Consider the following 27,050-nt stretch of genomic DNA (forward strand, 5'->3'; position numbering starts at 1 on the left):
TCCAAGCTTAAGCTTAGCGGCCAGGGGAAGAGCCCAAGCGGCCTTCGTGTTTTTCAGGAAACCTCATCCACAGGCGGGATGATAATTTTTGCCCAATTCATAAACATGTCCCAGTTCGTGTGACACTGTCACATGAGGAGACATGTCTAAATAATTTTTAATTTTATTATTTATGACTTTTATTATGTACTTGATCTCCTTGAGGCAGCTCCATGCCTCAGGGAGATTTCTGCGCTCTTTCAAGCACACGCGTGAAAGAGCGCAGGCCCCGATTCTCCCTCCCCCCCCACCCCACCCACACAGTTAGCGCCGAACGCTACCGGCAGTGGGTCACGCTGGGCAGGCTTTAATTGGCCCGCCCGCCTAAAATGGCGGCGATTGGCTCTGCTCCCACCTGTGCCCACACCTGACTGGCCTGCCTAGGACATTCAGACAATTCTCCCCAATCTGTCCTGCTTGGGGTTGGATCTGTAATGTGGACAGATGCATTTCACAACCTAGTGCCCAAGCCCAGAAATCAGAAGAGAGAAAAGCAATGGCCTCTTACTGTAGATGAAGCTAATTGCGACTCTGACAACAGTCAGGCTCTCTTGCTTGAATTTGCTGGACCTGTAGAAGACCAACAAATGATATGTCAAACTGCTCAAAAACAGCAAATTAGTAAAACCTCAGCTTTGATGTAAAGCTACTTTCAATGTCCTAATTTAGATGATGACTCAACTGTAAGAGAGCTGCAGGATTCTAAATCTTTAATGCTTATGTTTAATAAAACTGAATCTAAGTAATTAAAGAAAAGGGCAAGCTTCCAGAAGTCTTAATAGGGGATGAAGTTACAAGTTGGAAGGTAAATTATGGATAAACAACATGGATTTGTAATAGGCAAGTCATATTTGATAAATGTAAAGCTTTGAGGAAATAATGGAATGTATTGAAAATGGAAATGCAGTTGATTTTGTGTGTATAGATTTTGAAAAGTAGTCTGATAACGTGCCTCACAGGAGGGCTTGTTGATAAAATTAAGGTGCACAATATTGAAAGGAATATGGCAGCATTGATGAATAATTAAAGAGTGTAAAATAGAGCACCACTATTTACATACCTCCAATGCAAAGTACATTAATAGGGCACATGATTAAGTGACTATAGGACATCTTTGGCTATTTTTAAATGTAAATGGGCTGATTGAGCAGGAGGCAAGCTTGGGGCCCAATTCGAGGGACCAACTTCCTCCAGGAGGTGGGAGCTGCCTGTATGGTGCCAGTGGCAAAGATAGGTGGTAGCCATGTCAGGGCCTGCCGCTGCCTTGCCGATGAGAGCAGGTGACTCACGAAAGCCATCAGTGAAAACTATCAGCAGAAACCTTGTCAACGATCTTGGCAAAATTAAACCCCTTAATCAGGTCCAGTTCTACTGAAAAAGATCCAACTTCTCAATTTGGTGTCATTGCTGTAAATCAATGCTACACATTTTATTATTGCATAATACATTTTACCTATGATGTGGTACCAAAATCTATTCCAGCTCCAGTCTAACTAAGGTACTAGGTGAACATCACTTCTTGCTTTCCTATTCTACAGCCCTCATTACAAAACCAAGGACTTTGTTTATGGCTTGACAGAATGTTGTCAGAATGTTTGACCAACGTCCACTCTTGAATAAGCCACAGCTTCCTCCAGCTAAATGTTGGAAAGATTGAAGACATTGGGATGAATTTTATTGGGGGGAGGGATGGATTACCTGCACCTCCGAGGCTGAAAAGTCCATCGGCACCTCTCCAACCAGAAGGTTAACTGCCCTGCAGTGCTAGTAGGCTGGGGGTGGCCTTAGTTACTTGATAATGAAACTTCTGCCACTTAGGGAAAGGAAGCACCATTGGAGAGAGCTACTGGCCAATCTGATTGGCTGGCAGCTCTGTAGTCGCAGCAGTGCCAGAACACCCCCAGTGGCCATTGCTGAAACTACAAGGAGGCCTGAGAAGAACTGAAGGTGTCTCCCGGACTTAAGGTAAGCCTGAGGATTTGGGGCAGGCACATTTTCGGGACCCCAGCAAGAGTGGGTTAGGGGAGTGGGTGGTCATTTTAGAGAGGTGGGGGGGGGGGGGGAGGCACAAAGAGGAAGTACTATCTTGGGGGCTGCCTCCAATGGGCACAGGAGACACCCCCCTCACCCACAAAAGGAGGTACAGCCCCTTCCTGCCTGCCTTTGGCCCAAGCTGTCAAAGCTGCCAAGTTGGCATAACATAACATAGTGGCAGAAGCAGATTGAGGCCCTTAAGCGGCTGTTAATTGGCCACCTAAGGGCCTTAATAGGCCTAAGGTTGGGGGTGGGGGAAGGGGCAGGGCAGGCTGCCTGGTGCCTTATCCGCAACCCCATAATATGAGGTCATGTCGGGGGAGGTCAGGAAGGCTGTGAGCTGGCCACCCACTCTATTTTATGTGCTCCCCTGCCTTCAAATATGCCTGTGGAGGACTGTAAAATTCACCCCATTGTCTTTGATTGCTGTCACAAACTCCATTTCCTTGATACCAATTCCATTCCCCCTCCCTGGCCATTGTCCTGGCCTGAACCAGACTGAGTTTCCAGCCAAGAATCCCTTTGTGACATAGAGCTCTTACAGAGCCTGCTTTAACCTACCTGCTGCTGAAACTCTGACTTATGTTGTTAGCACCTCCGGATGTGGTTATTCCAGTGTCTTCCTGGCTTTTCTTCTTCAATTGTCCATAAACTTCACTGTAAGTTCTGCTACTTATATCTTATCCCACGCAAAGTCCTGCCCACTTTCCACCTCCACACCCTGACTGGCTTACATTTGCTCCCTGTCACCCAACACCTCAAATTGCACCCTTGTGTTTATATTGCTTTAATGCCCTTGCCCCTCCATCTCTTTACTGTTTTCCAGCCTTATAAACCATCCCTCCTTACCAGAAAGCTCTGTTGCTTTGTCTCATGCATCAATGATGACTCTGCCTAGATCTCACGTCCTGGATTCTCTCCACGAATCCCTTCTCTCTAAATCCCTTTCCACCACTTAAGATTGTCCTTAAAACCCATCTCTTTCATCAAGCCTTTGGTCACCCTTCCTAGTCTTGGGTGTCCATTTTTGGCTGATTTTGTCCGTGTGAAGTTCCTAGGGGTGTTTTCTATTGGAAAGGAGCTGTTTTTTTTTGTTGTTATTACCTATTTGTGTCACCATCTTCTCAACTTGTAAATCTGAACACAAAAGTCTCTCTCTACTCTATTGCCTTACGTAAGGTCTTAGTTGCCACAGTCCCTTTCTCTGTCACTTTCTGTATGTCTCCCGTCTGTAGGGCCCCCAGGAACCATGGGACTTAGTAAGAATGGACGAGATGGAGCACAAGGTGACCCAGGCCCTCCAGGAGAGCCGGGACGAGCTGGAAGAAATGGCGCTATGGGAACACCAGGAATCTGCGACACCTCTGCTTGCCAGGGAGCTGTCGCAGCAGTAAAATCAGGAAGTCCCAAAAAATCGTGAAAGGTGTGATCACAGAAGCAAGTAAGAAGATAACTTGAAACAAAGCCCAGTTCCTCCTGAGATTGAGTGAATAGAAAGAGACAACAAAAAACAAGGACAACTGATCAATGTTTTGGCTCCTGGTACCAAAGTGTCTTATAAATATGTTCATGAGAAGGTGCTAAAAACAGACACTTCGCTTTTAATCACATGTTTCTTCATCATTTTTCAGTTCTGTTTGAGATCTGTAAAGATTATCTGCCCTTAGTCTTGTCTGGTTAGAATGTTCCATTTTTTAAACACTTATTTCTTTAGTTTTTCTACTCCATTTCTTCTCATTGCCTCTTAATACTCTCAATTATTAATGCTTACCTCAATAAGAAGCACCCCATTGTAATTATTGACTTTACAGTATCTGAACTGTGAGGGGTTACACTGTACATATGATATAAATTTAATGGTCATAACGTTTTGTATAGTACCCTAAATTCAGAAACATTAACAAACTCCCAATTTCAGACATTAACATAACCAATGGTTACAAGCAAAGATTTACACCATTTTGTGCCCGTGTGTGTTCTTTTTCCCTCCCCTGAATGTGCGCTTATCCTAGTTTAACAAGTTTTGTGTGGAAATTGCAAGTTTTTGTGAATTCTGAGTAACAATTTGTGGCTTGTTGTTACTATATTCCGTCCCATCTTGTAACATTTTCCATAAATTAATAAATCCCTGTCAAAACTCCTGCATCCACTATGAACTGTAACCAGTCAGTATCCTTGACTTAAAATAGTATTTATTATTTGTGGGTGCCTGTTGTCTGTAAAATAAAGCTGTTGCCACCATCTGTTGTAAGATAATGAATAAAGCCACTTTTCAGAAAAAAAGGAACACTTAACTCAGTCCCAGCAATTGCCAATCTGAACGTAAGTTCCAGCTCAGACAAGGAGGCAGTGCTATGTAAATACAAACATCAGCTTGTGTAGTATGTAAAGAGAGTAAGTAAAGGGTAAGATGAGATTTTTTTTTAAATGCACCAAGTTATGACCTGGAATGTGTAGTATGTGGGAAAAAGACAGAGGAGTGGAATTAATTGGAGAACTTTTTCAAAGAGCCAGCACAGGCCATGGGCCAAATGGCCTCCTTCTGTGCTGTGATTTTAAACGGGAAAAAGCCATACTTTTTTTCATTTCTGTGAACTATTGAAGGAATACTAGCACAGCACACAGTTAAAAAGATATCCTGAGACTGTGTGCTGGCTAAAAAAAAGTCACTGATGTCAAGTATTGTGTTGTACAGCTCTTATTGTTAGCTCCTGCATACATTTTCAGGAAGGTGGTTATGTTGCATATACACCTATCGGACTGATCTTTGACAGCAAGGTGGCAAGCAACAGAGGACAAATTTCTGTCATTTTATACTGGGATACAACAGACCGTTAAATGGAACCTGTCTACTGAAAAAATGGTTAAGTCGCCTGTGATGTCTAAACCCAGGCTTGAGTTTTCAATGCACTCTCGGTGGGTGTGTTATGAATGGGATGAGAGGAGTGTGCAAACTATCAAGCCCCACTACTCCACAGGCTGTACCATTAATTTAAATGTTTAATTTTCTCACCAAAATGCCCAATTGTGTACCTATACCTCTAGCATCCAGATGAAAAGAGACTCTGACCAGGCTTCTTTCAAAAACTCAAAATGATTAATTTACTTTTTAAGCAAAACTTCTTTTAACAAGTTGCAAGTGTTGGTTAACACACAGTTGTAATCAGAAGTATACCTATCTATCCCTTACTAAGGAATTCCCCCAGCGCGCGCACACACACACACACACACACACACACACAGATAAACAGATAGAGTCTCTCTGCAGAGATGGGTTTTGGAGGATGGGCGTTGTAAAATGAAGGATGAAGTCCACAGGGTCTCGATGCTGTTGACCTGGAGTTCTCTCGTGTGAAAAGTGGTTCCAGTAGATGGCTGGAAATTCCCACCAACTGTCCAGCTTTGCAGGTCCAAATGCAGACCAGATACACTCAGATGAGGGCTCTCTGGCTACAGGTTGATAACCACACACAGTTTTAGACAATGTAGAGAGAAGGAGCCTTCCTTTCTCAGCTTGTTCTCCAACAAGATTGCCTCCAAAATAAGCAGGTCACAACTTAAGTTTTTTTTTTCCCTCTCTCCCGTGTGATTTCCAGCAAGTTATCAACCTTCCTTTTCAGTGTTTTTCCTCCATCAATTAAAAAGATCGCTGTTCAAAACAAACAAACAGATCTTCCTTAAGTACCAAAAAGGTTGGTTGATTTCTTGGAAGAGGCCTGCTTGCTGACAGTTCCAAGGTGAACTTATGACCTTTTTCAAAAAAATCCCAGGTTAACACCCAAATGTCCAGCTCACACCATGCCCATCCATTTTGTAAAAGAAAAACTCAGTCTTGAGAGATATGGTTCCAACAGGTGCCATCAAACAGGTTAGTTGTCTTGGCTAAATTGGTACAACCCATCCTGAGGCAGAGGATTATAGGTTCAAGATGCATTCTCTGTCCCGATTTTAACTCTGGGCAACAAGGTGAGTTGGAAACTAATACAAAAGCGAAATACTGCAAACGCTGGGAACATGAAATAAAAACAGCAAATGCTAGGAATACATAGCAGGTCTGGCAGCATCTATAGAGAGAGTTAACGTGTCAACTCTCTAATCTTTCACTGGAAACTAACCATCTACTGCGGAAGTCAAGTCTAGGCTATTTTAGTTCTCAGGTCTCACTAACGTACTGCTGATCCACTTCCTGCCTAGAGAGGGGCAGGAGGTGGAGGAGGGAATTCCAGGGCAGATGAGGTCTAAATCCTCTTTGTGGGAATCAGAGAAGCCCTGCTGCACCAACAAAGAAAGGTGAGAACTTACCTTTCAGGGTCACCTCATGTTCCATTCCTGATTCTGATCTGGTTTAGCCTGACTGAAAAGTTGAAGTGACTTTCCCACTCAGACCAGAGTTAAAATTGCAATCAGGGCCCAATCACATGAGCAGATGATAAACCATCATCACCAGACCTGTGCATTTAAGGACCCTGCTGGGTTTGGGCGGGTGGCTTAGTTGTCCATTCAGAAGCCTAACTAAAAATTATGCTCAGAGAAATCCAAGCAGCTTGAGGGCAGGTAAGTAACATGGGTGATTTTAAATGTCCACCCATCCACTTTCTGCCAGGTAGGTTTGGTTAACTTTGTCCCCATAAGACTTCAATGCCAGTGTGCCATGAGTTAGAAAACTGAGGCAGACATGTCCATGGATATGGTAGGATTGTGGTTATATAATTGGTGATAAAATTAGCACCCATCCACCATCTTAAATATTCATTCCCTCCACCACTGATGCACAGTGGCAGCAGTGTGTACGATTAACAAGATGCACTACAGGAACTCACCAGTGCTCCTTTGACAGCACCTTCCAAACTCATGACCTGTACCACCTTGGACAAGGGCAGCAGACATATGGGAACACCACCACCTGCAAGTTCTCCTCCAAGCCAATCACCATCCTAACTTGGAACTAAATAGCTGTTCCTTCACTGTCACTGGGTCAAAATCCTGGAACTCCCTTCCTAATAGCACTGTGGGTGTACCAACACCACATGGACTGCAGCATGTCAGAAAGGCAGCTCACCACCACCTTCTCAAATGCAATGAGGGGTGGACAATAAATGCTGGCCCAGCCAGCGATGCCCACATCCCATGAAAGAATAAATAAAATATACAGTGACTGGTAATTCAGAGAATGCAAAGTCAAATCACACCAAGGCTGTTTGGGTATTTGAATTAAGTTTTTTTTTAAACAAATCTGGTAACAGTAAAAGTGACCCTGAAACTGTCTGATTGTCTTACTACCCAAGTAGTTCACTTTAAGGAAGAAAACTTACTGACTTGACTTGATCTGGGCCTATGTATATGACATAAAAACAAAAAAACTGCGGATGCTGGAAAAGTTCTGTCGAAGGGTCATGAGGACTCGAAGCGTCAACTCTTTTCTTCTCCGCCGATGCTGCCAGACCTGCTGAGTTTTTCCAGGTAATTCTGTTTTTGCTATGTATATGACACCTATTTCACACCAACATGGATAACTTTTAACCATGCTCTGAAGTGGACGAGCAAGCCACTTAGCTGTATCAGGATCTTCTCAGGCAACCAGGAATGGGCAACAAACGCCTGTCTAGTCAATGGGGTTCACATTCCAAGAAGGAATTACAGAAAAGGTAGTGCATACAAATCAGATTACAATAGTATAGTAGATATAAACCTGATTAGAACACGAATAATGCTGCTTACACAAGCAGACAGCAGTGAAGTACACTGGAGATAGGCATAGCATTCATACCAATACAGTCTTCCCATATTTCAAAGTTGCATTTTTCATTAAAAAATGCAAAAGATCTAATAGCTTGTGATGAAAATAATGTAAGGAAATAAGAATTTAGTGACTTATTTTTTTTTAAAAATATTTCAACGAAACAACTTTGAATTAGGAGTAGACGACACTAACCAAGCTTTAACTAAAGTAGTCAACAAAATTAAGATTGTTCCAGGATACAAACTCTGCAATATTTTTCTAGCTGCCTTGTACACAGATTAACACAGTTCTGTTATTGCCACAGCTGAGTAAGTACTATGTGTAAAATTAATTACCATCGTTTTATGCCCAGGGGAAACTGGACAAACTGATTTGAGTATCTTTTATTCCCACGTCACATTTAATTTTTGACTAATTGAGCCACAAGTCATGGTGCAATCCCTTTCCAGGTAGGCAGGATGGTCTTGGTTATCCATATCTACTGTGATAGATCATCATCATGGTCAAGGCTCAGAATGGTCAACTGTGGGGACAACGGGCAGAATTTTCCATTTGACATGCGGGGGGGGTGCGGGACCCACACGCCAACATGTAAAATGATGCGCGGTGAAGTTGGACGAGTGTCCCGACATCACTGCGTGCCATCGCGATATTTCGGTGGGCGGGCGTGCGATAATGTCCGTTGCGCGCCCGCCATCAATCAACGGGCCACTTAAGGCCCTTGAGGCTCCAATTGGTGGGGATTTTGTGGCGCCCGTGCAATCTTTGGCTCGTCGCATGGGGGCAACGGGCAGGTGGGTGACAGAAATTTGCATAAATCTCATCCACGAGCAGGAGAAGAGGGCTCAGCGGGGTTGCGATTCTACAGATTTAAAAGTTATTGTACAAAAGTTACTGAAACTTGCTCGTGTGAGCTGGAGAACTTCAAAACGCACACCAGCTGCTTGGACTGGACTCATAACCTTCAGGTCCGCACTTTGCAGTGAGGACTTGTTCTGGGGCCTGTAGGTTTCAGGAAGCCTCCCTGAGCCTGGAAATGGGAGGTGATCTCTCCACTGGAGGCACCTCCTCTGAGGAGGATGGGAGGGCTAGAAGGGAGAGGAGGCCAGGAGTGCACATTCAGCCTCCAGGAGAGGAGTGGCGCAGGCACAAGGGGTGCAGGGCCAAGAGGAAGTCCAAGGCGGAAGAGGCCGCAGAGGATGCCACTACCCTGCTGCCAGGGTATACAGGTGGTGAAGCAGCTACCTCAATATGTCTGAGGTGCAATGCCGACGGAAGCTCTGTCTGTCAAGGGAGATAGTCAACTCTATCTGTCAAGTGATTAGGCCTGAGATCTCAGCTAACTGGGTGGACACACCATGCCAGCGGCTCTAAAGGTCACAGCTGCCCTCAACTTCTATGCCGCCGGCTCTTTCTAGAGGTCGGTGGGTGATCTTTGTGGTGTCTCCCAATCAACTGTCCACACTTGTGTCAAACAGATCACAAACACTCTTCAGGCATATATTGACCTTTATCCGCTACCGCTGGGACGAGGCAAGTCAGACACAGTGATCCAGAGGCTTCGTGGCCATTGCTGGCTTCCCCCGTGTTCAGAGTGCTATAGACTGTACACATGTGGGCATCAAGGTGTCAGCTGGTGAGCCCGGTGCCTTCGTCAACAGGAAGGGATTCCACTCCATGAACGTGCAGATCGTGTGTGACCACAGGATGCAGGTTGTAGAAGTCCGTGCAAGGTACCCTGGCAGCTCCCATGACGCCTACATCCTCAGACACTCCCAGGTGCCGGGGCTCTTCAGTGCTTCAGACTGGCTGGATGGATGGCTGCTGGGTGACAAGGGCTATCCCCTCAGAAGGTGGCTCATGATGCCTCTCCACCATCCAAGAACAGAAGCTGAGCGGCGGTACAATAGGAGCCACGTCTTCACAAGGGCTGCGATGGAGAGAATCATCAGGCTTCTCAAAATGCACTTCCGATGCCTCGGCCGTTCCAGGGCACATTCCAGGACCCCCCAAATTGAGGGTCGGTGATAGTGGTTGCATGCTGCGCTCTCCACAATCTTGCGCTGGAAAGGGGGGACGCTGTGGGCGAAGAAGATGTAGATGCAGTGGCTGCGGCTGCACACAATGAGTCCAGCAGTGAGTCCAAGGATGAGCAGGCACAGGGAAATGCTGAGGGGGCAGACGCTGACCCGGGCATACTCCAAGGAGGCAGGGACACCCGGGAAGCTCTAATCCAAGGAACCTTCAGCTAGCACAGCACATATGAACCTCCAACACAAGCCTGGGCTGCAGCCTCCATACTGGAGACCTTAGTGCAAAATCTTTCAGGATAGGAGCATTGACAATGGGCCCAGTCAATAAATGTCAATGACACACAAATCATTCATAACAGCTCAGGAATCCATCCCCCTGCCCAAGAAAAGAGGCACCCCCATACCCCCAGCCATGTTAGGCAATCTTAAATTAATGCTTTCACAAAAGTCTCTTAACATAACACAAATAAAATGGTGTCGCACTGCAAACACAATCAGAAGGAACTCATAGGGGGGCCAACAAAATGCCACCAGTGATGAACCCGGGGTGTGCCTAAAGTGCCTTAACTTGACATTTGCGAGTGCTGTGTCTTTGTGCTGTCCCCTCGCTGGCACTGGCATCTGAGACAGCCTGCTCTCCCTGATGTTGGCCTTGATGACCTTGGCGGACGTCGTCTGGTCCATGCAGCCTGTGCTGGCCCTGCCCGGGACCGAGCAGCCACAGCTGGCATCTCCCCAGTTGTCACAGCCTCATTGGGTGCCGCGGTCACTGGCAGAGGGGCGGAGGAGCTGCCGGCCTCATCCGGAGCGCCCTGAAAGCGCCAGCAGAGACGACAGGTCCGTTCGGCCCTCCCTGCTCACCGTGGATGGATGGGCACCGAGGTGGGGTATCTGGTGCCCAAACCACCGCCCACACGGGCACTGACCACCTGAGGTCAATGCCGCTGTGAGGGATTGCAGGTCCGAGCGCAACCCCAGAAACCCCTGATCCTGTCCCTGGAGCTGCCTCTCCATGAGAGTTGCCACTCTCTCCATGGAGGAAGCTTAGTGCTCATCCATGAGGCTCAATGCATTGGCCATGGTCCATGTGGACTCCTCCACCACTGACACCAAGCCAAGCAGAGCCTCATGTATCTCCACCAGATGGTCCCACACATCCGGCCACTTCTCATGAGTTGGCTGCATCGCAGACGACTCCAGAGGCTCATCATCAGCCACGGACTGAGCATGTGCCAGGGACCCTGCAGTCCTCCGACTGCTGGCACCATGGGAACTCTCTGGCTCCACCAGCTCCTCCAGTAATTGTGAAGTGCCCTCACCGCTGTGCCCTGGGGCACTAGCCGAAGATCTGATCCCCACCGAGGTGCCAGTATCTGTGCTGGTGCCTGCCTGGCAGAGATGATGTGATGCTTGTGACGTTGGAACTTCATGGCCCTCAGGTGTCAGAGGAGGCTCCTGCTGCTCTGGGTCCCAGCCCTGTGCCACTGATGCTGGAAAGAAGAGTAAGGAAATTCGATCAGTTAGCGTGCGGACAATGCTAATGTACATGCCTATCCTGCGGATCATCAAGCGCTCATCATTCCACACGCAATGGGCAAGCCATGTTGGTAATGTCACTCACTCAACAATCAGCACTGCCATGGCTGTTGGGAGACTACTGGTGACGTGAGTGCTGGCCACACATACCTGCCTGTGGAACCCCAGCCTCTCTGGCTCCGGTGCACCTGGGCGCATGGCGCCTCTCCAGACCGAGAGCCTACTGCTCAAAGCAGCTAAGCAGCACTACCTGGGCTGGCCCAACGCCAGTCCTCACCTGCTCGGCGGTGTTGCGATAATTCTTCTCCTGGAAATGAGAAAAGAGCATTGATAAGTGATACTTGTACCGTGAATCTCCTCGTGGCCGGCCCACCCCAAGCACAGTTGGCTATTGCAGGGGTCCAGTGTATCCTTACCCCGCTGCCAGGTCACCATTGGCGATTGCCTACTCCCGCTGTCCCCAGGAGTCGCGAATTGGCCCGCCTGCGTAAAATAGTGGCATGGACCCACTCCCACTCCGCCAGACGGAAAATTCTGCCCAATGAATTTTTAACCCTAAGTTGGAATGCCTCATCTCTGTCCATCATTACATGTGATGGTAGGTTGAGGATTAACTGTCTTTAATAGTTGGAGAAATCAGATACAGGAATAATCTGCTTAATTATCTGTCGGCTAATTGCTTTCAGAATTATCACAGAATCATAGAGCACTGAATATGGCCATTCAGTCCATCAGACCTTTGCTTGGTCTTTGAAAGAGCTATCCAATTTCCCCATTTCCCTGCTCTTTCCCATTGTGCTGAACTGTTGGCTTCAAGTATTTATCCAATTCCATTTTGAAATTACTGTTACAGTTTTCTCCTTATCACAAAAAATGAGGTTGGTTTTCCCTTCATGATCTGTGTGGAAACCAACCACTAAGCTGAGGTCTCCAAACCAAGCTACGAAACAATCAATGCAGGTAGTGTTTGCATGATGTGGAGTGCATGTTCTCTTCCCATAGGCACACACCTAAAATAGAGTATAGGCACCAGTTGTCAAGAACTGAGGCTTAGGGATTACAGGTTTGCGTAGGGGTGCTGTTGGAATTTAACCAGTTAAAATCGCTTATCTTGCCAGCACAGGTTGGTGATATGCTTCCCACTGATTCTTTAGTCAAGACACTGGCATGCAGGGTTATTGGATGATTGGCATGAATCCCAATCCCTTGTGATAAGTTTAACCCTCTCAGTCCCATTGATGAGCGAAGCTACCTAGTCAGCCATAAATAGTGCCTTGATGCACTGCGGATCTGCCTGGCTTGGGTCATTGCTGAGTCTGCCTCAATAGGATTGATTTGGTGAACAAAATACTCTGTTATATTGAATTCAACAACTTTAGGTCGTGAGCTCCCTCCCCCATCCCCACCCCCTTTCTGTTTCCCCCTTCCTTTTTTTTCCAATAAATTATATAGATTTTTCTTTTCCCACCTATTTCCATTATTTTTAAATATCTTAAAATCTTTTATGCTCTCCCCACCCCCACTAGAGCTATACCTTGAGTGCCCTTCCATCCATTCTTAATTAGCACATTCGTTTAGATAATATCACCAACTTTAACACCTATGTGTTCTTTTGTTCTATTGTTGTTGACATCTTTTGATGATCTGCTTCTATCACTGCTTGTTTGTCCCTACAACCACACCAACCCCCTCCACTTCTCTCTCTCTCTCTCTCTCTCTGCCCCCCACACACACACCTTAAACCAGCTTATATTTCAACTCTTTCTTGGACTCGAACTCAAGTTCTGTCGAAGGGTCATGAGGACTCGAAACGTCAACTCTTTTCTTCTCCGCCGATGCTGCCAGACCTGCTGAGTTTTTCCAGGTAATTCTGTTTTTGTTTTCTGTTATAATTGATGTCTGGTCAGTAGACCTGCCAAAGCCTGCAGAGCAGTCAGAAGATAGTGCACATTGATCACAGCTCCAAAAGGATGTAATTTATTACTATGTGCCGGTTTGGTGCTGTGGCAGAACTGGAAAGATTACTGAAGAAACTCGAACAGATCTGTGGAGAAAGATGGGCATAGATTTGGAAGGCAGCAACAAATCCATAATATGCTGAGTAAGTAGTTGGAAACCTTGTTAAACCAAAACTTAGCAACAGGGTAGTCCTCACATCTCAAGGGACAATGTCGCCAATTCCCTCACATCTCCGTCAGGATCATATCCTCTGCAGCTCGATTCCTCATCTCGTCCATGTCTCCGTTCACTAAACAAACATTGCATGCAATGCCATGTGTCCTGCCCACACTCTCTCCATCTGTCTTCATGCAGGAGAAGCTGGCTCACAACAACAGAGAAAGGTCCCAGGCCAGGGGTGCAGTGGCGCACATTAGGACTCTAACTCACTTTGAGGAGCATGCCATTGTGCTGACTGGTGAGGGTGTGGACCGTGTCTGTGGTGACGGTAAGGTTGGTGGCGAACACCCTCATGAGGATCCTGCACCAGATCATCCCTCTCTCGACGCATATGTGAGTGCTCTCTCTCTCCTGCTTTTGACTCTGCTGCCATGCACTCATTATCTCTACTTTGGTTCACAGGGAGCTCTGCCAAGCGACCGACACCCTCAGCCAGCCAGTCCCTCAGCTCCATCCAGGTCCTCACCTCCAGCTTCTTTGAAGAGCTGGAAATAAGCAGCCTGGAAGACCTGTCACAGCGCTTACCCACACCCTCCACCAGCGCAGAGACACATACCTTGGTGGAACCTAGATCTAGAGCAGGCTTAGGTTCACAATCTGGCGGACACATGTCCACAGCAGGAGAAGGCTGGTTCAATTGAGTTCCCTGGTACTCAGAGGACCATTGGGGAAGAGGCATCTGTGAGGTCAGAGTCAGATGACGAGCCTCTGGATTCGGCCTTCCAAGGCATTGTGGAGAGTCAGCAGAAAGCTGGGGAACATCATGCAGAGCTGTTGGAAGCCCTCAGCAGAGTGCCGTGTGAGCCAGAGGAATGCGTCTGCCTGCTCGCTGATGAAGTAGTGCCCACATGTGCGCATATGGAGGTCTTCATGGGGAGGATGGCGGATGCCATGGAGACCCTGGTCCAGCAGAAAGCGGAGATGCGCGCAGACCTGCACTCCATCGTGGGAGAGTTCCTGCAGTGGTAACGTGAGAGGAAAACGGGGCACCTTGACGGCCCCCCCGGTGCTCCTTCCCCTCAAGGAGTCAGGCAGGGGCCCTCAGGTACCCGAAGGGAGGCTGAGCGGCAGCTGGACACCCCTGGGTCATTCACTCAGGGATCTCAGAGGCTGATCTCTCTCTCCCAAGTCCTCTTGACCTGTGACTCCCCCTTAACCTCGTTCCCTGTCGCTGCAGAGGGCCCACAGGAAGACAGCCAAAGCAAGCCAGGGCCTCAACTCTCCAGAGGAGCCGGGCTGAAATCATCACAGACAATAGGGTCACCCATTGCACAGGCTGTCTCCATCCTGCTCCAGATGTCAGGGCAGCAATTAGAAGTCTAAGGCGTTCAAAAGTTAAGGAATTTTGATCATTGTTGGTTGCACAGGTGAACACAATTTTGTCACTTTATAATCTGAAAATATATTCTCTTTCACTGAATAATGTACAATGGTGTCTTTCAGCTTCATTCACAGGCTTTGTGAGTCCTCCCACTCGATCCTCCCACCCTCCGCCCCCACTAGCAGTTCAGCTGCACACATCTGGCCCACCAGTGATTCTGGAGAGAGAGGTGTGTATGTGTGTGTGTGTGTGTGTGTGTGTGTGGCAGGGCCTTTCGGACCCTCAGGCAAACACTCTCCCAATCCTGCGGATGCTTCCCGCATCACATTCACCTCAAGGTCCTGAGCACTTTCAATGCTGCCTGCTGGGGTTTGTTTTCAGTTGTCCATCTGAGCTTGACCTGCACCTCCACCCACTGACCACACTCCCGTGTAGCACCTGTTCTCGCCCAACACGAATCTCGTTTCACTTTCAATTTAGCAAGTACGGTGCATCCCAACATTTTTCTTCAAGTTCCCCATCCTTTCCACTCCCGCACTCATTCATTTCCTCTCCCCCATCACTGTCGACCCCCACTGGCATCACCTTCCACCTCCCCACAGTGACCTACCAGCCGCAACCCTTTTCTTTCAGGGATGTCCAGGTGAACATGCACTTTCCCTTCCTTCTCGAAATCCCACCCCCCACCCATATTAACCTCTCTAACCGTTTCCTTCCCACCCTCAGGGTCTGTGTCTTCCTCCGAGTCCTCACCAACCACCCTCGCTGTCCCTCCTACCGATACCGTCACACCCTCACCCTCCCACCTCACTCTACCCTCGCTCATTCTCACCATTCCGTCCTACCACGCCCACGCTCAGTTCACTCCCCAGGAGGCAGCTGTGGACTCACAGAGTTTACATGCACTGCACCCACCCCACCGCCAGACTCCTTCCCCCCTTGGAATTCCTTCTTCCCCCAGACTCCCCCTTAGTCTTTTCCCCTTCTTCTGCCACTCCTACTCCTTCCCCTCTCTGGACTCCTTCCTCCACCCTTATCACTTCCTCCAGTCTTACCCCTTCCTGACTCCTTTCTCCTCCCTTACTTCTTTCCCACTTACTCCTTCCCCTATCCAGACTCCCTTCTCCCCCGGAATCATTCCCCTCTCTGGACTCCGTCCCCCCTCTACCGGGACTCCTTCCCTTATACCTACGTCCCCAGTTGCCGTCTTCTCTCCCATTACCCCCTCCTTCTCCGAACTCCCTCTCCCAACCTCACCCCCACTGATGCCTTTGTTCCCCCCTCCCAACCTCATCCCCACTGACACTTTCGCTCCCCCCACCCAACTTCACTCCCCGACACCTTCGTTCCCCGCTCCCAACCTCAGCCCGATACTTTCCTCTCCCAGTCATGCTTAGACCTTCCTCTCCCACCGTCAGTACATCTTCCTCTCCCAAATACAGCTGCACCTTCCTCTCCACCCCAACGATCATCCGTTATGAGCAGGCCCTCAGAGATGATTTTCTCCCTTCTGTGAGCTGCTTCGTAGCGAAGCCATGTCCATGAGAATCCACCCAGCATGCCATGGACATTCCTCCTGGGTTCTGTTGCTGTCAGGTGCCAGTATCTTCTGCTCCTCGGAGGTCCACGATGTGAGCAAGGCCCTGACAGTAAGTCCCGATTTCTGCACGTCATACTTGTCAAGACATGTTCTGCACCGGCGTGATTTTCTGCCAATGTGTGCGGATGATCCAGCATGAGGGGATGATTCTGGCGGGCTGGGCTTATAATGATACGCAGATGTATTACAACGAGGTTCCTGATGTCCGACGGCATGAAATTTGGACCACCATTGACAGGCAGAGTGGATGACTGAAAACTGGTTTCGATGTGCAACTGATTTTTGGCCTTCTCGTCATATTGTCCGCTCACGTTGCCAAACACGCCCGACACCAGCAGGCATAGAAAATCCTGCCCTATTTGTTATACCTGAGGACTAGTGGGCATCATAGGATTCCGAACAAAATTCTTTGTATTTTACACAAATAATCTAGTTAAAAGCTGTACAGGTTGTGGGATTGCATTATTTTACATAATTAAAGCATACAGGATGTCTGATATTTTCTGAGATCATGCTAAGGTGTAGCAACATACACATTTCTCTTAAGCGAAGGAATAAATACAACACATTTATTGTAGCTTTTAACAAGTTACACCCTTTCTATATTGGAATTAGCAACGATAGACATTTTTACACCTATCTTTTATAAAAAGTTCAAGGGGATGTTAACTTTGGACAATAATGGGGTTGAGGCCCACGAGACAGGTGTTCCACCAACCTACATCGAGCCTGTGGTGCTGTGGCACAGTGACGACAGAACTGTACAGAGCGAAATGGAGATCCAATACACTGTTGATGGGCTGCTCTGCAATCAGTGCAATCTGCTACTCCCTGGGGTGGGTGAGTTCTGCAAACACATGGCTGTGAGACATCAGATTAAACGCGTACATACGATTTGCTCCGAATGCAGGAAATCTGGTGAGTACCATTCAATTGCTTGTCATTATAGCAAATGTAAAGGGGTAAGGCCACCTCTCATTGGTACGATCTATGCATGTGAACACCGTGAAATGCAGTTCACATCGCAAATTGGGCTCAGCCAGCATGAGCATCATAGACATGCCAAAGTACACAACGCAAAACGATTAGCAGCTCACCTATCACAAGCAAAGCCTGGCCGGAGAGATTATAAATGGACAAAAGAGGAAATGGACCTCCTCAGAGGATTAATGAAACGGTACGAAGGCCACAGATGTCAGCAAGCAAAGAGAAGTCCATCTAACATCAAAAACCAGCAGGCAGATTGTATCCAAGAAAGGATCACTCCTGAAAGCAGAGCACAGCATAACGAGCGTACCATCACTGCAAAGCAGCCAGACTGAAGGTGCTTCGGAAACAGAAGCTCCACAAGAGGGGGATGACGCAGAAGTGGTGACGGGGAACAGTCCCCAAAGGATGAGGAATGTGCGACCCCCAGCCAGTTTCCCTAGGCATATGGATCTGGATGATCACCTGAAGAACTAATGGCGGTAGGGAATGACCTAGAAACGAGAGCCATGGCCATCGGCCTCTTTGAAAGCATCAAGCATCACAGATGTTATAGTAACTGAAGGAAAGGGAGGGGAAACTGGCAGGAGGTCCAGGAAGACAGAAGCTTGTCCCAAGGGCGGAAGCCAAAACACAAAATCTAAGAAAAAATGGGCAGCTAAAAAAGCAAATTTCAAAGCAGCTCAGTTGGCATACAAAACAGACAGGAGAAAGATAGCACAGCAAATCATGGGTGCACTCTCCACCCTACAATGTCCATTCAGCAAAGCTGAACTCGAAGAGAGTTTTACCGATAAGCTCTCAAAACCAAACAACAAAGCAAACCTCCAAAAGTTTTCATTATATAATGGAAGGAGAGATTACGACTCTTTGAGAGAGCTCATACAGAGGGAAGAGGTTGAGAGGGCAATTAAAGGCATTGATAAGAGTATGGCAGCAGGACTTGATGGGATGAAGTTGGAAGACATCATGGACATCCAGGCAGATTGGAAGAAAGGCTCCCACATCTCTTCTCCCTCTGGTTCCATCCCAAGGGTCTTGAAAAAGAGTTGCACAGTTCTCATTCCTAAGACAGATGACGTTGAGAAACTAAAAAGCATAGATAACTGGCGACCAATAATGATTGGCCCGATTTTATTACAGCTCTTCACTGAAATCATCTTCTAACGCTTAAGTGAAGCAGTCCAGATCAACCCAAGACAGAAAAGGTTTCTGTTGGCGACTCCTGGTTGTAATGAGAACATCACAGTTCTAAGTAACATCATAAAAAGGGCCAAATGCAACAGGAAAGAGCTGGCCGGTGTCTTTGTGGATTAGGCTATGGCGTTTGATTCCATTGGGCATAAAATGCTCATCAAGGCACTTCAAAGAGTGGGGCTGCCAAAAAGATTCATAACAATGATCACAGATCTGTGCTCAGAAACTAGCACATTTATCAAATGTGAAGATGGGCAAACTGAACCTATCAATATCATGAGAGGGGTTAAGCAAGGTAGCCCTTTATCACCAATCCTGTTTAACATTGCGATGGACCCTCTGATCTGTTCCCTACAGGAAGCACAGTTGGGCATCCACTTGCCCTTCTGGGGAACACAGATTAGTTGCTCAGCTCTGGCGTTCGCTGACGACATTGCTTTACTCAGTGACTCTCATGCAGGCATGACCAAGAACTTAGCCATCGTACAGGACTTCTGTTAGGACATGGGGTTGGAAGACCAAGGGCTTCCACTTCATCCACAAGAGGAAGACGGAAGACGTTCCTGTAACGATAGTATGGCGAACTGGCAGTTGAGAGGAGTTCCAATATCATACGTAACACCAGGAGAGACGGAGAAATATCTGGGAGCCAGAATCAACCCCTGGACAGGGGTAACTGAGGAGCAAAGCGGATCCAAAATCGATGGATGGATAGCGAGTTTGAAGAAGGCAGCACTTCGACCTATCCACAAAGGATTGAAATCCTTAAAACCCACATGATTCCAAGAACCTACTTTCATTTAATCCTCGCAGAGGTGTCACAGAACACATTGGTGAAACTTGATCACTCCATTAGAAATGCAACAAAATAAATCCTCCACCTTCCACCGCACATTACAGATGGAAAACTCTTTAGAAGTAACCGAAATGGTGGTCTAGCCATGCCGAGGCTTGAAATCCAAAGACCTGGTAATTCAGGCCTCGTTTGAGTACAGTGGTATCAAGAACAAAGAGACAATCGACTCTCTGAGGAATCTTAAAGTGCTCAAGTAAATCGAAAAATCCCTCAAGGAGAAGGGGGGTACAAGAGGAACGCATGAAGGAAATGGCACTGATGAAATCATCAATTTGGGATGGATGGATATTACCCAAACATTCAGACCAAAACCTGTCAACGGATATGCGGCTTGGAGGGAGGCTGAATATTTAAAGTGGACCGAACTCCAATGCCAAGGAACGGGCATCAAATACTACAGCAATGACTATACTTCAAATTCCTGGCTCAGAACTTGTTTTAATCTCAAACAATCCAGACTCATGAATAGTATTTTATTATGGTGTAATCTCTATCCAATGAGATCCACCTTAAACAGGGGAATACACCACGCAAACAAGTCCTGCAGACAATGTGAGGCCCCTTTCGAATCACTGGCTCACATCTCTGCTAACTGTCCGTTCGTTAAAAACGCCCGGATCAAAATAATAAACTCCTGGACCACTTGCAACAGTTTATCTCGAAGTACGGCTGGGCATCCTACTTGAAACCGAGAATCTTCGGAAAAGACGGGACCCTCTGGAAGCCAGACCTGGTACTCGTCAAGGATGGAGTAGTAGCAGTTGGCAATGTCACAGTGTGGTTTGAAGACAATAACAATTTGTTGGAGAAAGCTTGGGCAGAGAAAGAACAGAAATATCAACACCTAATTGATGAAATAAGAGAGCTCACCAAGGGTATGTCTGTTAACTTCTTCGGATTCGTCGTGGGAGCAAGAGGAAAGTGGCTCGATTTGAACAACAGCCTCATGCGATTCCTGAAGATCCAGAAATACAAGTCCTTCGCCCAAATTATCTCAAGATTGACGATCTCTCTGACCATGGAACTTTTGCAAATATTTGGAGACCAGTAATCAGAGAATCGTTCAACAGAGCTCACCTGGTTCGATATCGCAAGACCCAAGATGAAGGACGGGAAGGTGCTACGAGAAGGGTATTGTATATCTGCAGAGTGAGAAGTCCAGCTCCTGATCCCTGGTGGGTGGGTAGGGTGGATAATTTGTTTATATATGTGCAGTGATCATGTTATTCTAGCATAATGGTTTTGGCAGTTACCTTGGTCATTATTTTGGTGGTGGGTACATGATATTAATTATAAATATGTTAACTAAAGTGGCTTTTCCTATATTAATGTAATTAGTTAATAAAGATGACAATACACTCATATGATGTAATTCAGGATAGGTCTTCAGACCACTAATTATGTGTTGGCTACTTAGTCATCATCAGTACCTTTGTGATGAACATTCAAGCTTGGTCGACATCGACGATCAAGGTGAATTATTCCTCTACATTGGAGAGACCAAACGCGGACTGGGTGACTGCTTTGCGGAACACGTTTGGTCTGTCCGCAAGCATGACCCAGGCCTCCCTGTCGCTTGCCATTTCAACACACCACCCTGCTCTCATGCCCACATGTCCGTCCTTGGCCTGCTGCAATGTTCCAGTGAAGCTCAACACAAACTGGAGAAACAGCACCTCATCTTCCGACTAGGCATCTTACAGCCTTCCGGATTTAATATTGAGTTCAACAACTTCAGATCATGAACTCTCTCCTCCATCCCCACCCCCTTTCAGATCCCCCTTTTTCCAATAATTTATAATTTAAAAAAAAAAATTTTCTTTTCCCACCTATTTTTAATTTATTTTGATCTATTGTTTTATCTCCACCTTTTAGCCCATTTCGATCCCTTCCCCCAACCCCACCCCGTCTAGGGCCATCTGCCACTTGCTTGTCCTACTTGCTACCCTTAATGTCCCCATTAGCACATTCCTTAGATAATATCACCACCTTCAACACCCCTTTGTCCTTTTGTCTATGACATCTTTGGCAATCTCTTTTTTGCCTCCACCTATCATTGGCCCTCTATCCAGCTCTACATGTCCCACCCCCCTTTACCAGCTTATATTTCACCTCATTTCTCTATTTCCTTAGTTCTGATGAAGAGTCATATGGACTCGAAACGTCAAATATGTTTCTCTCCGCAGATGCTGTCAGACCTGCTGAGTTTTTCCAGGTATTTTTGTTTTTGCTTCAATTATTCCTGCTTCCACTTTCACCTGAGTCACTTCCCTTGGTTGTGGTCACTCCTGGAGTTAAGTCACAACGTGGACAAACCACGTAAATACTCGGATTGGGCGCTACAATAAATTTGGGCATATTAAATTAGCTTTTAACAAGTTATGCCCTTTCTGTGAAGATTGGAATTAGTAAAGATAGATATTTTTACACCTATCTGTTAATTATAGTGAGGCTTAAATCTACTTTAATAATGCAGTAAGAATTAAACAATTTCTTTTTTACACCAACAAAAATGCCTCAACAAGTGTGTGAAATCTTAAAAAGCTTGTTTCACATTTGTCTATATTACAGTTAAAAGACAAACTCAATTAAAAACAAGATTGTTGGATGAATACCTTTATTAGCTCAAAAAGATAAAATACAAATAATTTGATTTAAAACTTAATGTAAATGATAGATCTTTTGTATATCTAAATTTAATATACAGTGAAACATCCCATTAATACATCTGCTTTGTTATTTACACATGGCTTAAGTTGACAGAAAACCCTTCAAGGGTTTACTGTTTATATTTATTTTGAACATATTTACTAAAAGCTATGCAGTATAACCTAAATAAATATTAAATATACTGAAATGATATAGCAGTGTACATTGTATGGTTTAATTTAGGAAATAAGTTCATTTTAAATGATTTGGTCATCCTTTATTTTACAGATCAATAGCACCTCCAACAATTAACTGGTCATTGAGATAAAACTGCAAACAGATTTCACTTAATGAATAAAACCTCTTTCGAGTAAGGAATCATTTGTGTTGCTGTTAAAGTTTATAAATATTTTGTACTTTAAATATATTGCATAAATTTTAAAGCTTATATAGAAGTTAACTATCAGTTTTCACCAAAAGTAGAGCATCCTTTTGATTTTTTTGCCACCCAGAATGGCAAAACTTAACAGCCCCCTTAGCATGCTTTATTAAAGTGCTTCAGTCTTGTGAAAAAGTGTTTTATATTTTTTCCCCCAAACTATTGTTTCATACGTTGATACGAAACCTTTTGGTACAGTACTTCTGCTATTAGTCTTATTAGTTTTCACCAAGTAACTTTTTGGTTCCGTATGTTTGATTGTTTATTGTTAAACGGATACTGTCTCTTTAACTGTGCTTTTGCTTTAATAGCAGCATTTAGGTGTGGAGTTTTCAGTGTTAGTTACTACTGGTAACAGTTTCCAGCTAACAAGCCAAAAATCTATTTACACAAAGTTCAGACACCATACCATTGCTGAGATTATCCAACACCTCTGCTCCAACTGCATTCAACTTAAATGCCAAATATAGGTAGGGAAAATGTGACTCTCTTGTGATTTTCATATATTGTATATTAAAACATTTATATATTTTGTGTAATGTGCATTAAAATATTTTGAACGGTTTTATATGGGTGGCCTAGTTGTGACGATAAGGGTGTTGGAACTTCAATTAAGCAAACCTTAAATGTTGTTGTTGATCGATATTCACATTTGGGTTTTCTCTAGTGGGCATCCTTGTCAGTTTCCACCAGAAAAGCAGGAAATCTGAGCATGGGAGACATACCTTTCTACCACAAGCATTCATAACCCTGGTTTTCTACATGGACTGCTCATTCCCTTCAACAGAAAAACTGAAGGAGAGTAAAATAAAGTACAAATAAAAGATTACAGAAATAAATAATAATAAATAATACAGAACTTCTTTTAGGGATTGGGGGAAGCACAAACAGTTACAGTAGTTATATGGCACAAATCCTAGTGGATTCAACTTTTCTGCCACCATCTTTGATTTTACAGTACAAGCTCATAGTTCTGAACATTGTCAGAGATAAGTACTACCTAGCCATTATGCAGGGATAACCAAGGGTTTATAGTTCTGTGCTTGGCTACACTTTTCCATCTCCTGACCCTGAGTTTTGATATTATGAATCAGGCAGAAATATCTAACCTTGTGCTTCTCGGTGCTGCAGCTTCACTCACACTGGAGTTCATTTACTTTCCATCACACCATGATTGTGTAGGCTGGTAGTTACTGAGTGATCTACTGGTGCTTCTACTCTTGGTTGTTTCAGTCGTCTGCCAGTTTTTCCACAGAAAACACTCTCAAATTCCTTGAAGATAAAGAATATTCAACTATTTGCCATTTACTCCATCAAAATTACTTGTGTATATATGTAACTTGCTACTAAAAGCAATGAATTTTTAAGTCTTATTTTATATAACTTTCTTTCTACTCCTGCTCCTAAGTTCTACATTTCTTGTAAATCGTGCTCATCTTTAATTCGTCTGGCTGATCTACCTCATTTGTAGAAATCCCAGACTACTACAATTAACCCTGTAGACAGTCATTACGAGGCGCTAAGACTTGACGAGATGTGAATCTTCCACAAAGAAGCATTTCAGCCTTTGCTTGAAGGTTTTCTTCTTTACATGGCTCAGGTTGTGAAGTGATCAAGCCTATACTGTTCCTCTTTTCTATTTGTTGAGGCCAAGACTGGACTCTTAATCTTTTGAACCTTGCTTATAATGAGTATCTGGATCTATATGCGTACACTGGTATTCCTACTGTACCTATAATACCTTTGGAAATTCAGGCAAGAATTTATCTGGTACAGGCTTCATATATACTCTCATGTGGCTGAGCAGTTTGCATTATGCATGATACTATTTGTAAAATAATGTGAGTTGAAATGGATACATGAAGACATGGGAGTATAGATCGGGAAAATAGCTATCCCTTTGGTTTTGGATGAAAGTTCTCTTAAAGAAATCATGTCCTCAAGATTTTTACTTTTCCTTATACATATCTTCTCTTTTCATGGTTTGTAAACCTTAATCAAATGAAAAATTTAATTTTCTCTTCAATTACAAAGTGATAGTTGTTTAATAAGTTTAACATTCAAGTATATGAATTTATTATACTAAAATGGCAGACAAATAAAGATTTCAATAAATAAAGCAACATCTTTTAAAATTAAAAATTATAGACTTTATATAGGAATTATACAGTCTGTTGATCTTTAACAGGAATGTTTTCCCATAGCTTGAAACCATTACTAAATAACTGGAGAATTGTAGAAACATTGTTCTCCTCTTTCCCCATCACTTCAAATATCTACAGGCTTTATTTAAGGAAAGGCATCAGAAAATAAGGGCAGAACACAGACTAAATGCAGGTGTCATGGTAGCTTTACATGCTTTCAGAAGCTGCCAATGAAAATTCAATTAGAACAGTGCTGAGAAAGACTCACTATCAGGCACCTTTTGAAAACTAATCAATAAAAAATGAACAGAAATAACCAGTATCCTGTAAGTTATTATTTCTGATGTTTTACAATTCATTATAACATGTAACAGTATTCATTATAATGTTATCACATCATCTAGGAGGAATGGCTTTTGTTGTTAAGTTGAATGCCTTTTAGTAATTACTGACCCAAATGCTGAAAGGGGACTGGACTCCAAAGATGTTTCGATGCTGGATTAGAAAACAGAAAGCTGAAATGGAAGCACCCTAACTTAATGATAACCAAACAACATTGCATCCTCAGAAATCAAGTCTCAAAGCCATGTATTCCTACAATTTTGTTATTGAATTGTTGAACATGGAACAAAACATAAGTATTCCTTCCAATATGGCCCTTATTTTTCACTCTCTCAATCCAAACACTGCAGATGAGTGTACCTAAAGCACAGGCTGGAACACATCAAGCAATCTCGGGCCACAATCCCCTCTTCCAAAATCCCTCGCTACGAGATCAAACTGGAGAGTAAAGATAATCACTGGCTTTTTTTTTCTCCACTATCAACTATCTTTTATAACTCATCAACCTACAAGTTGATTGAATTATTTGCTCAGCTTCCTCTGCAGCTGCGCCCCCATCTTATTCATCGAGCCAAACATTTCCCTCAGGTTCCCCTTTATCCTAGCTCTAATCTCAAGTGTTTCACTCCTTCTGAGATCACCCTTCTGATGAAATCCACCTCATACCATGTAGATCCCAGTTCCACTAAACTGCTGACCACCTACTTTCGGGGAGGTGGTAGCACAGTGGTAATGTCACTGGACTAGTAATCCAGAGGCCCAGGCTAATGATTGAAGGAAACAGCTTCACATCCCACCATGACAGCTGGTGGAATTTAAATTCAATTAATAAATCTGGAATTAAAAGCTAGTCTCAGTAATGATGACCATGAAACCATTGTTGATTGTCATAAAAACCAATCAGGTTCATTAATGCCCTTTAGGGAAGGAAATCTGCTGTCCTTACCTACATGTGACTCCAGACCCACAGCAACGTAGTTGACTCTTAACTGCTCTCTGAAAAGACCGAGCACGCCACTTAATTATGTCAAACCACTACAAAGCCTAAAAGGAATGAAACTGGACAGACCAGGCATCGACCCAGGCACTAGAAACAACAATGGCAATTGTAGCCCTGTCTACCCTGCAAAGTCCTCTTTATTAACATCTGGGGGATTGTGCCAAAATTGGGAGAGCTGTCCTACAGATTAGTCAAGCAACAGCCTGACACAGTCATACTCACTGAATCCTGCCTTACAGACAATGTCCCCCGACACCACTATCACCATCCCTGGGTATAACTGACTGGACAGGCTCACCACAGCTGCCAGAACAGTGATATACAGTTGAGAAGGAGTTGTCCTCAACATTGAGTCCGATCCCATGAATTTTCATGGCATCAGATCAAACATGGGCAAGGAAACCTGCTGCTGATTACCACCTCCCACCTCCCCATAGCTGATGAATCAGTACTCCACCATGTTGAACACCACATGGAAGAAGCACTGACGTTGGCAAGGGCTTGGAACGTACTCTGGGTGGGAACTTCAATGTCCATCACCAAGAGTGGCTAGGTAACACTACTGCTGATTGAGCTAGCTGAGTCCTAAAGGACGTAGCTGCTAGACTTTGTCTGCAGCAGGTGGTCAGGGAACCAACAAGAGGGTAAAGCCTTCTTGACCTTGTCTTCATCAATCTACTTATCACAGACAAAGTCCCACCTTCATATTGAGGATACCCTCCATCGTGTTGTGTGGCAAGCCCACTGTGTAAAATGGGATAGACTTCGAACAGATCTAGCAACTCAAAACTGGGCATCCAGGAAGTGCTGTGGGCCATCTGCAGCAGCAGAATTGTATTCAACCACAATCTCTAATTTCATGGCTCAGCACAGCCACATTCTATCATTACCATCAAGCTGGGAGATCAACTCTGGTTCAATGAAGAGTGAAGGAGGGCATGCCAGGAGCAGCACC

General features: G+C 45.0%; 1 protein-coding gene across 1 annotated transcript in view; it reads left to right on the plus strand.

The window, feature by feature from the left end:
* The window catches only part of LOC121287008 (collagen alpha-3(IX) chain-like), a 149,679-nt gene extending 146,186 nt beyond the window's left edge, over nt 1–3,493 (plus strand). Inside the window, exon 36 of the mRNA XM_041204425.1 lies at nt 3,309–3,493. Coding sequence (XP_041060359.1) covers nt 3,309–3,493 — 185 coding nt within the window. The remainder of the gene's footprint in view (nt 1–3,308) is intronic.
* The last annotated feature ends 23,557 nt before the right edge of the window (nt 3,494–27,050 follow it).

Source organism: Carcharodon carcharias, chromosome 14 (genome assembly GCF_017639515.1).
Source record: "Carcharodon carcharias isolate sCarCar2 chromosome 14, sCarCar2.pri, whole genome shotgun sequence".
Taxonomy (NCBI): domain Eukaryota; kingdom Metazoa; phylum Chordata; class Chondrichthyes; order Lamniformes; family Lamnidae; genus Carcharodon; species Carcharodon carcharias.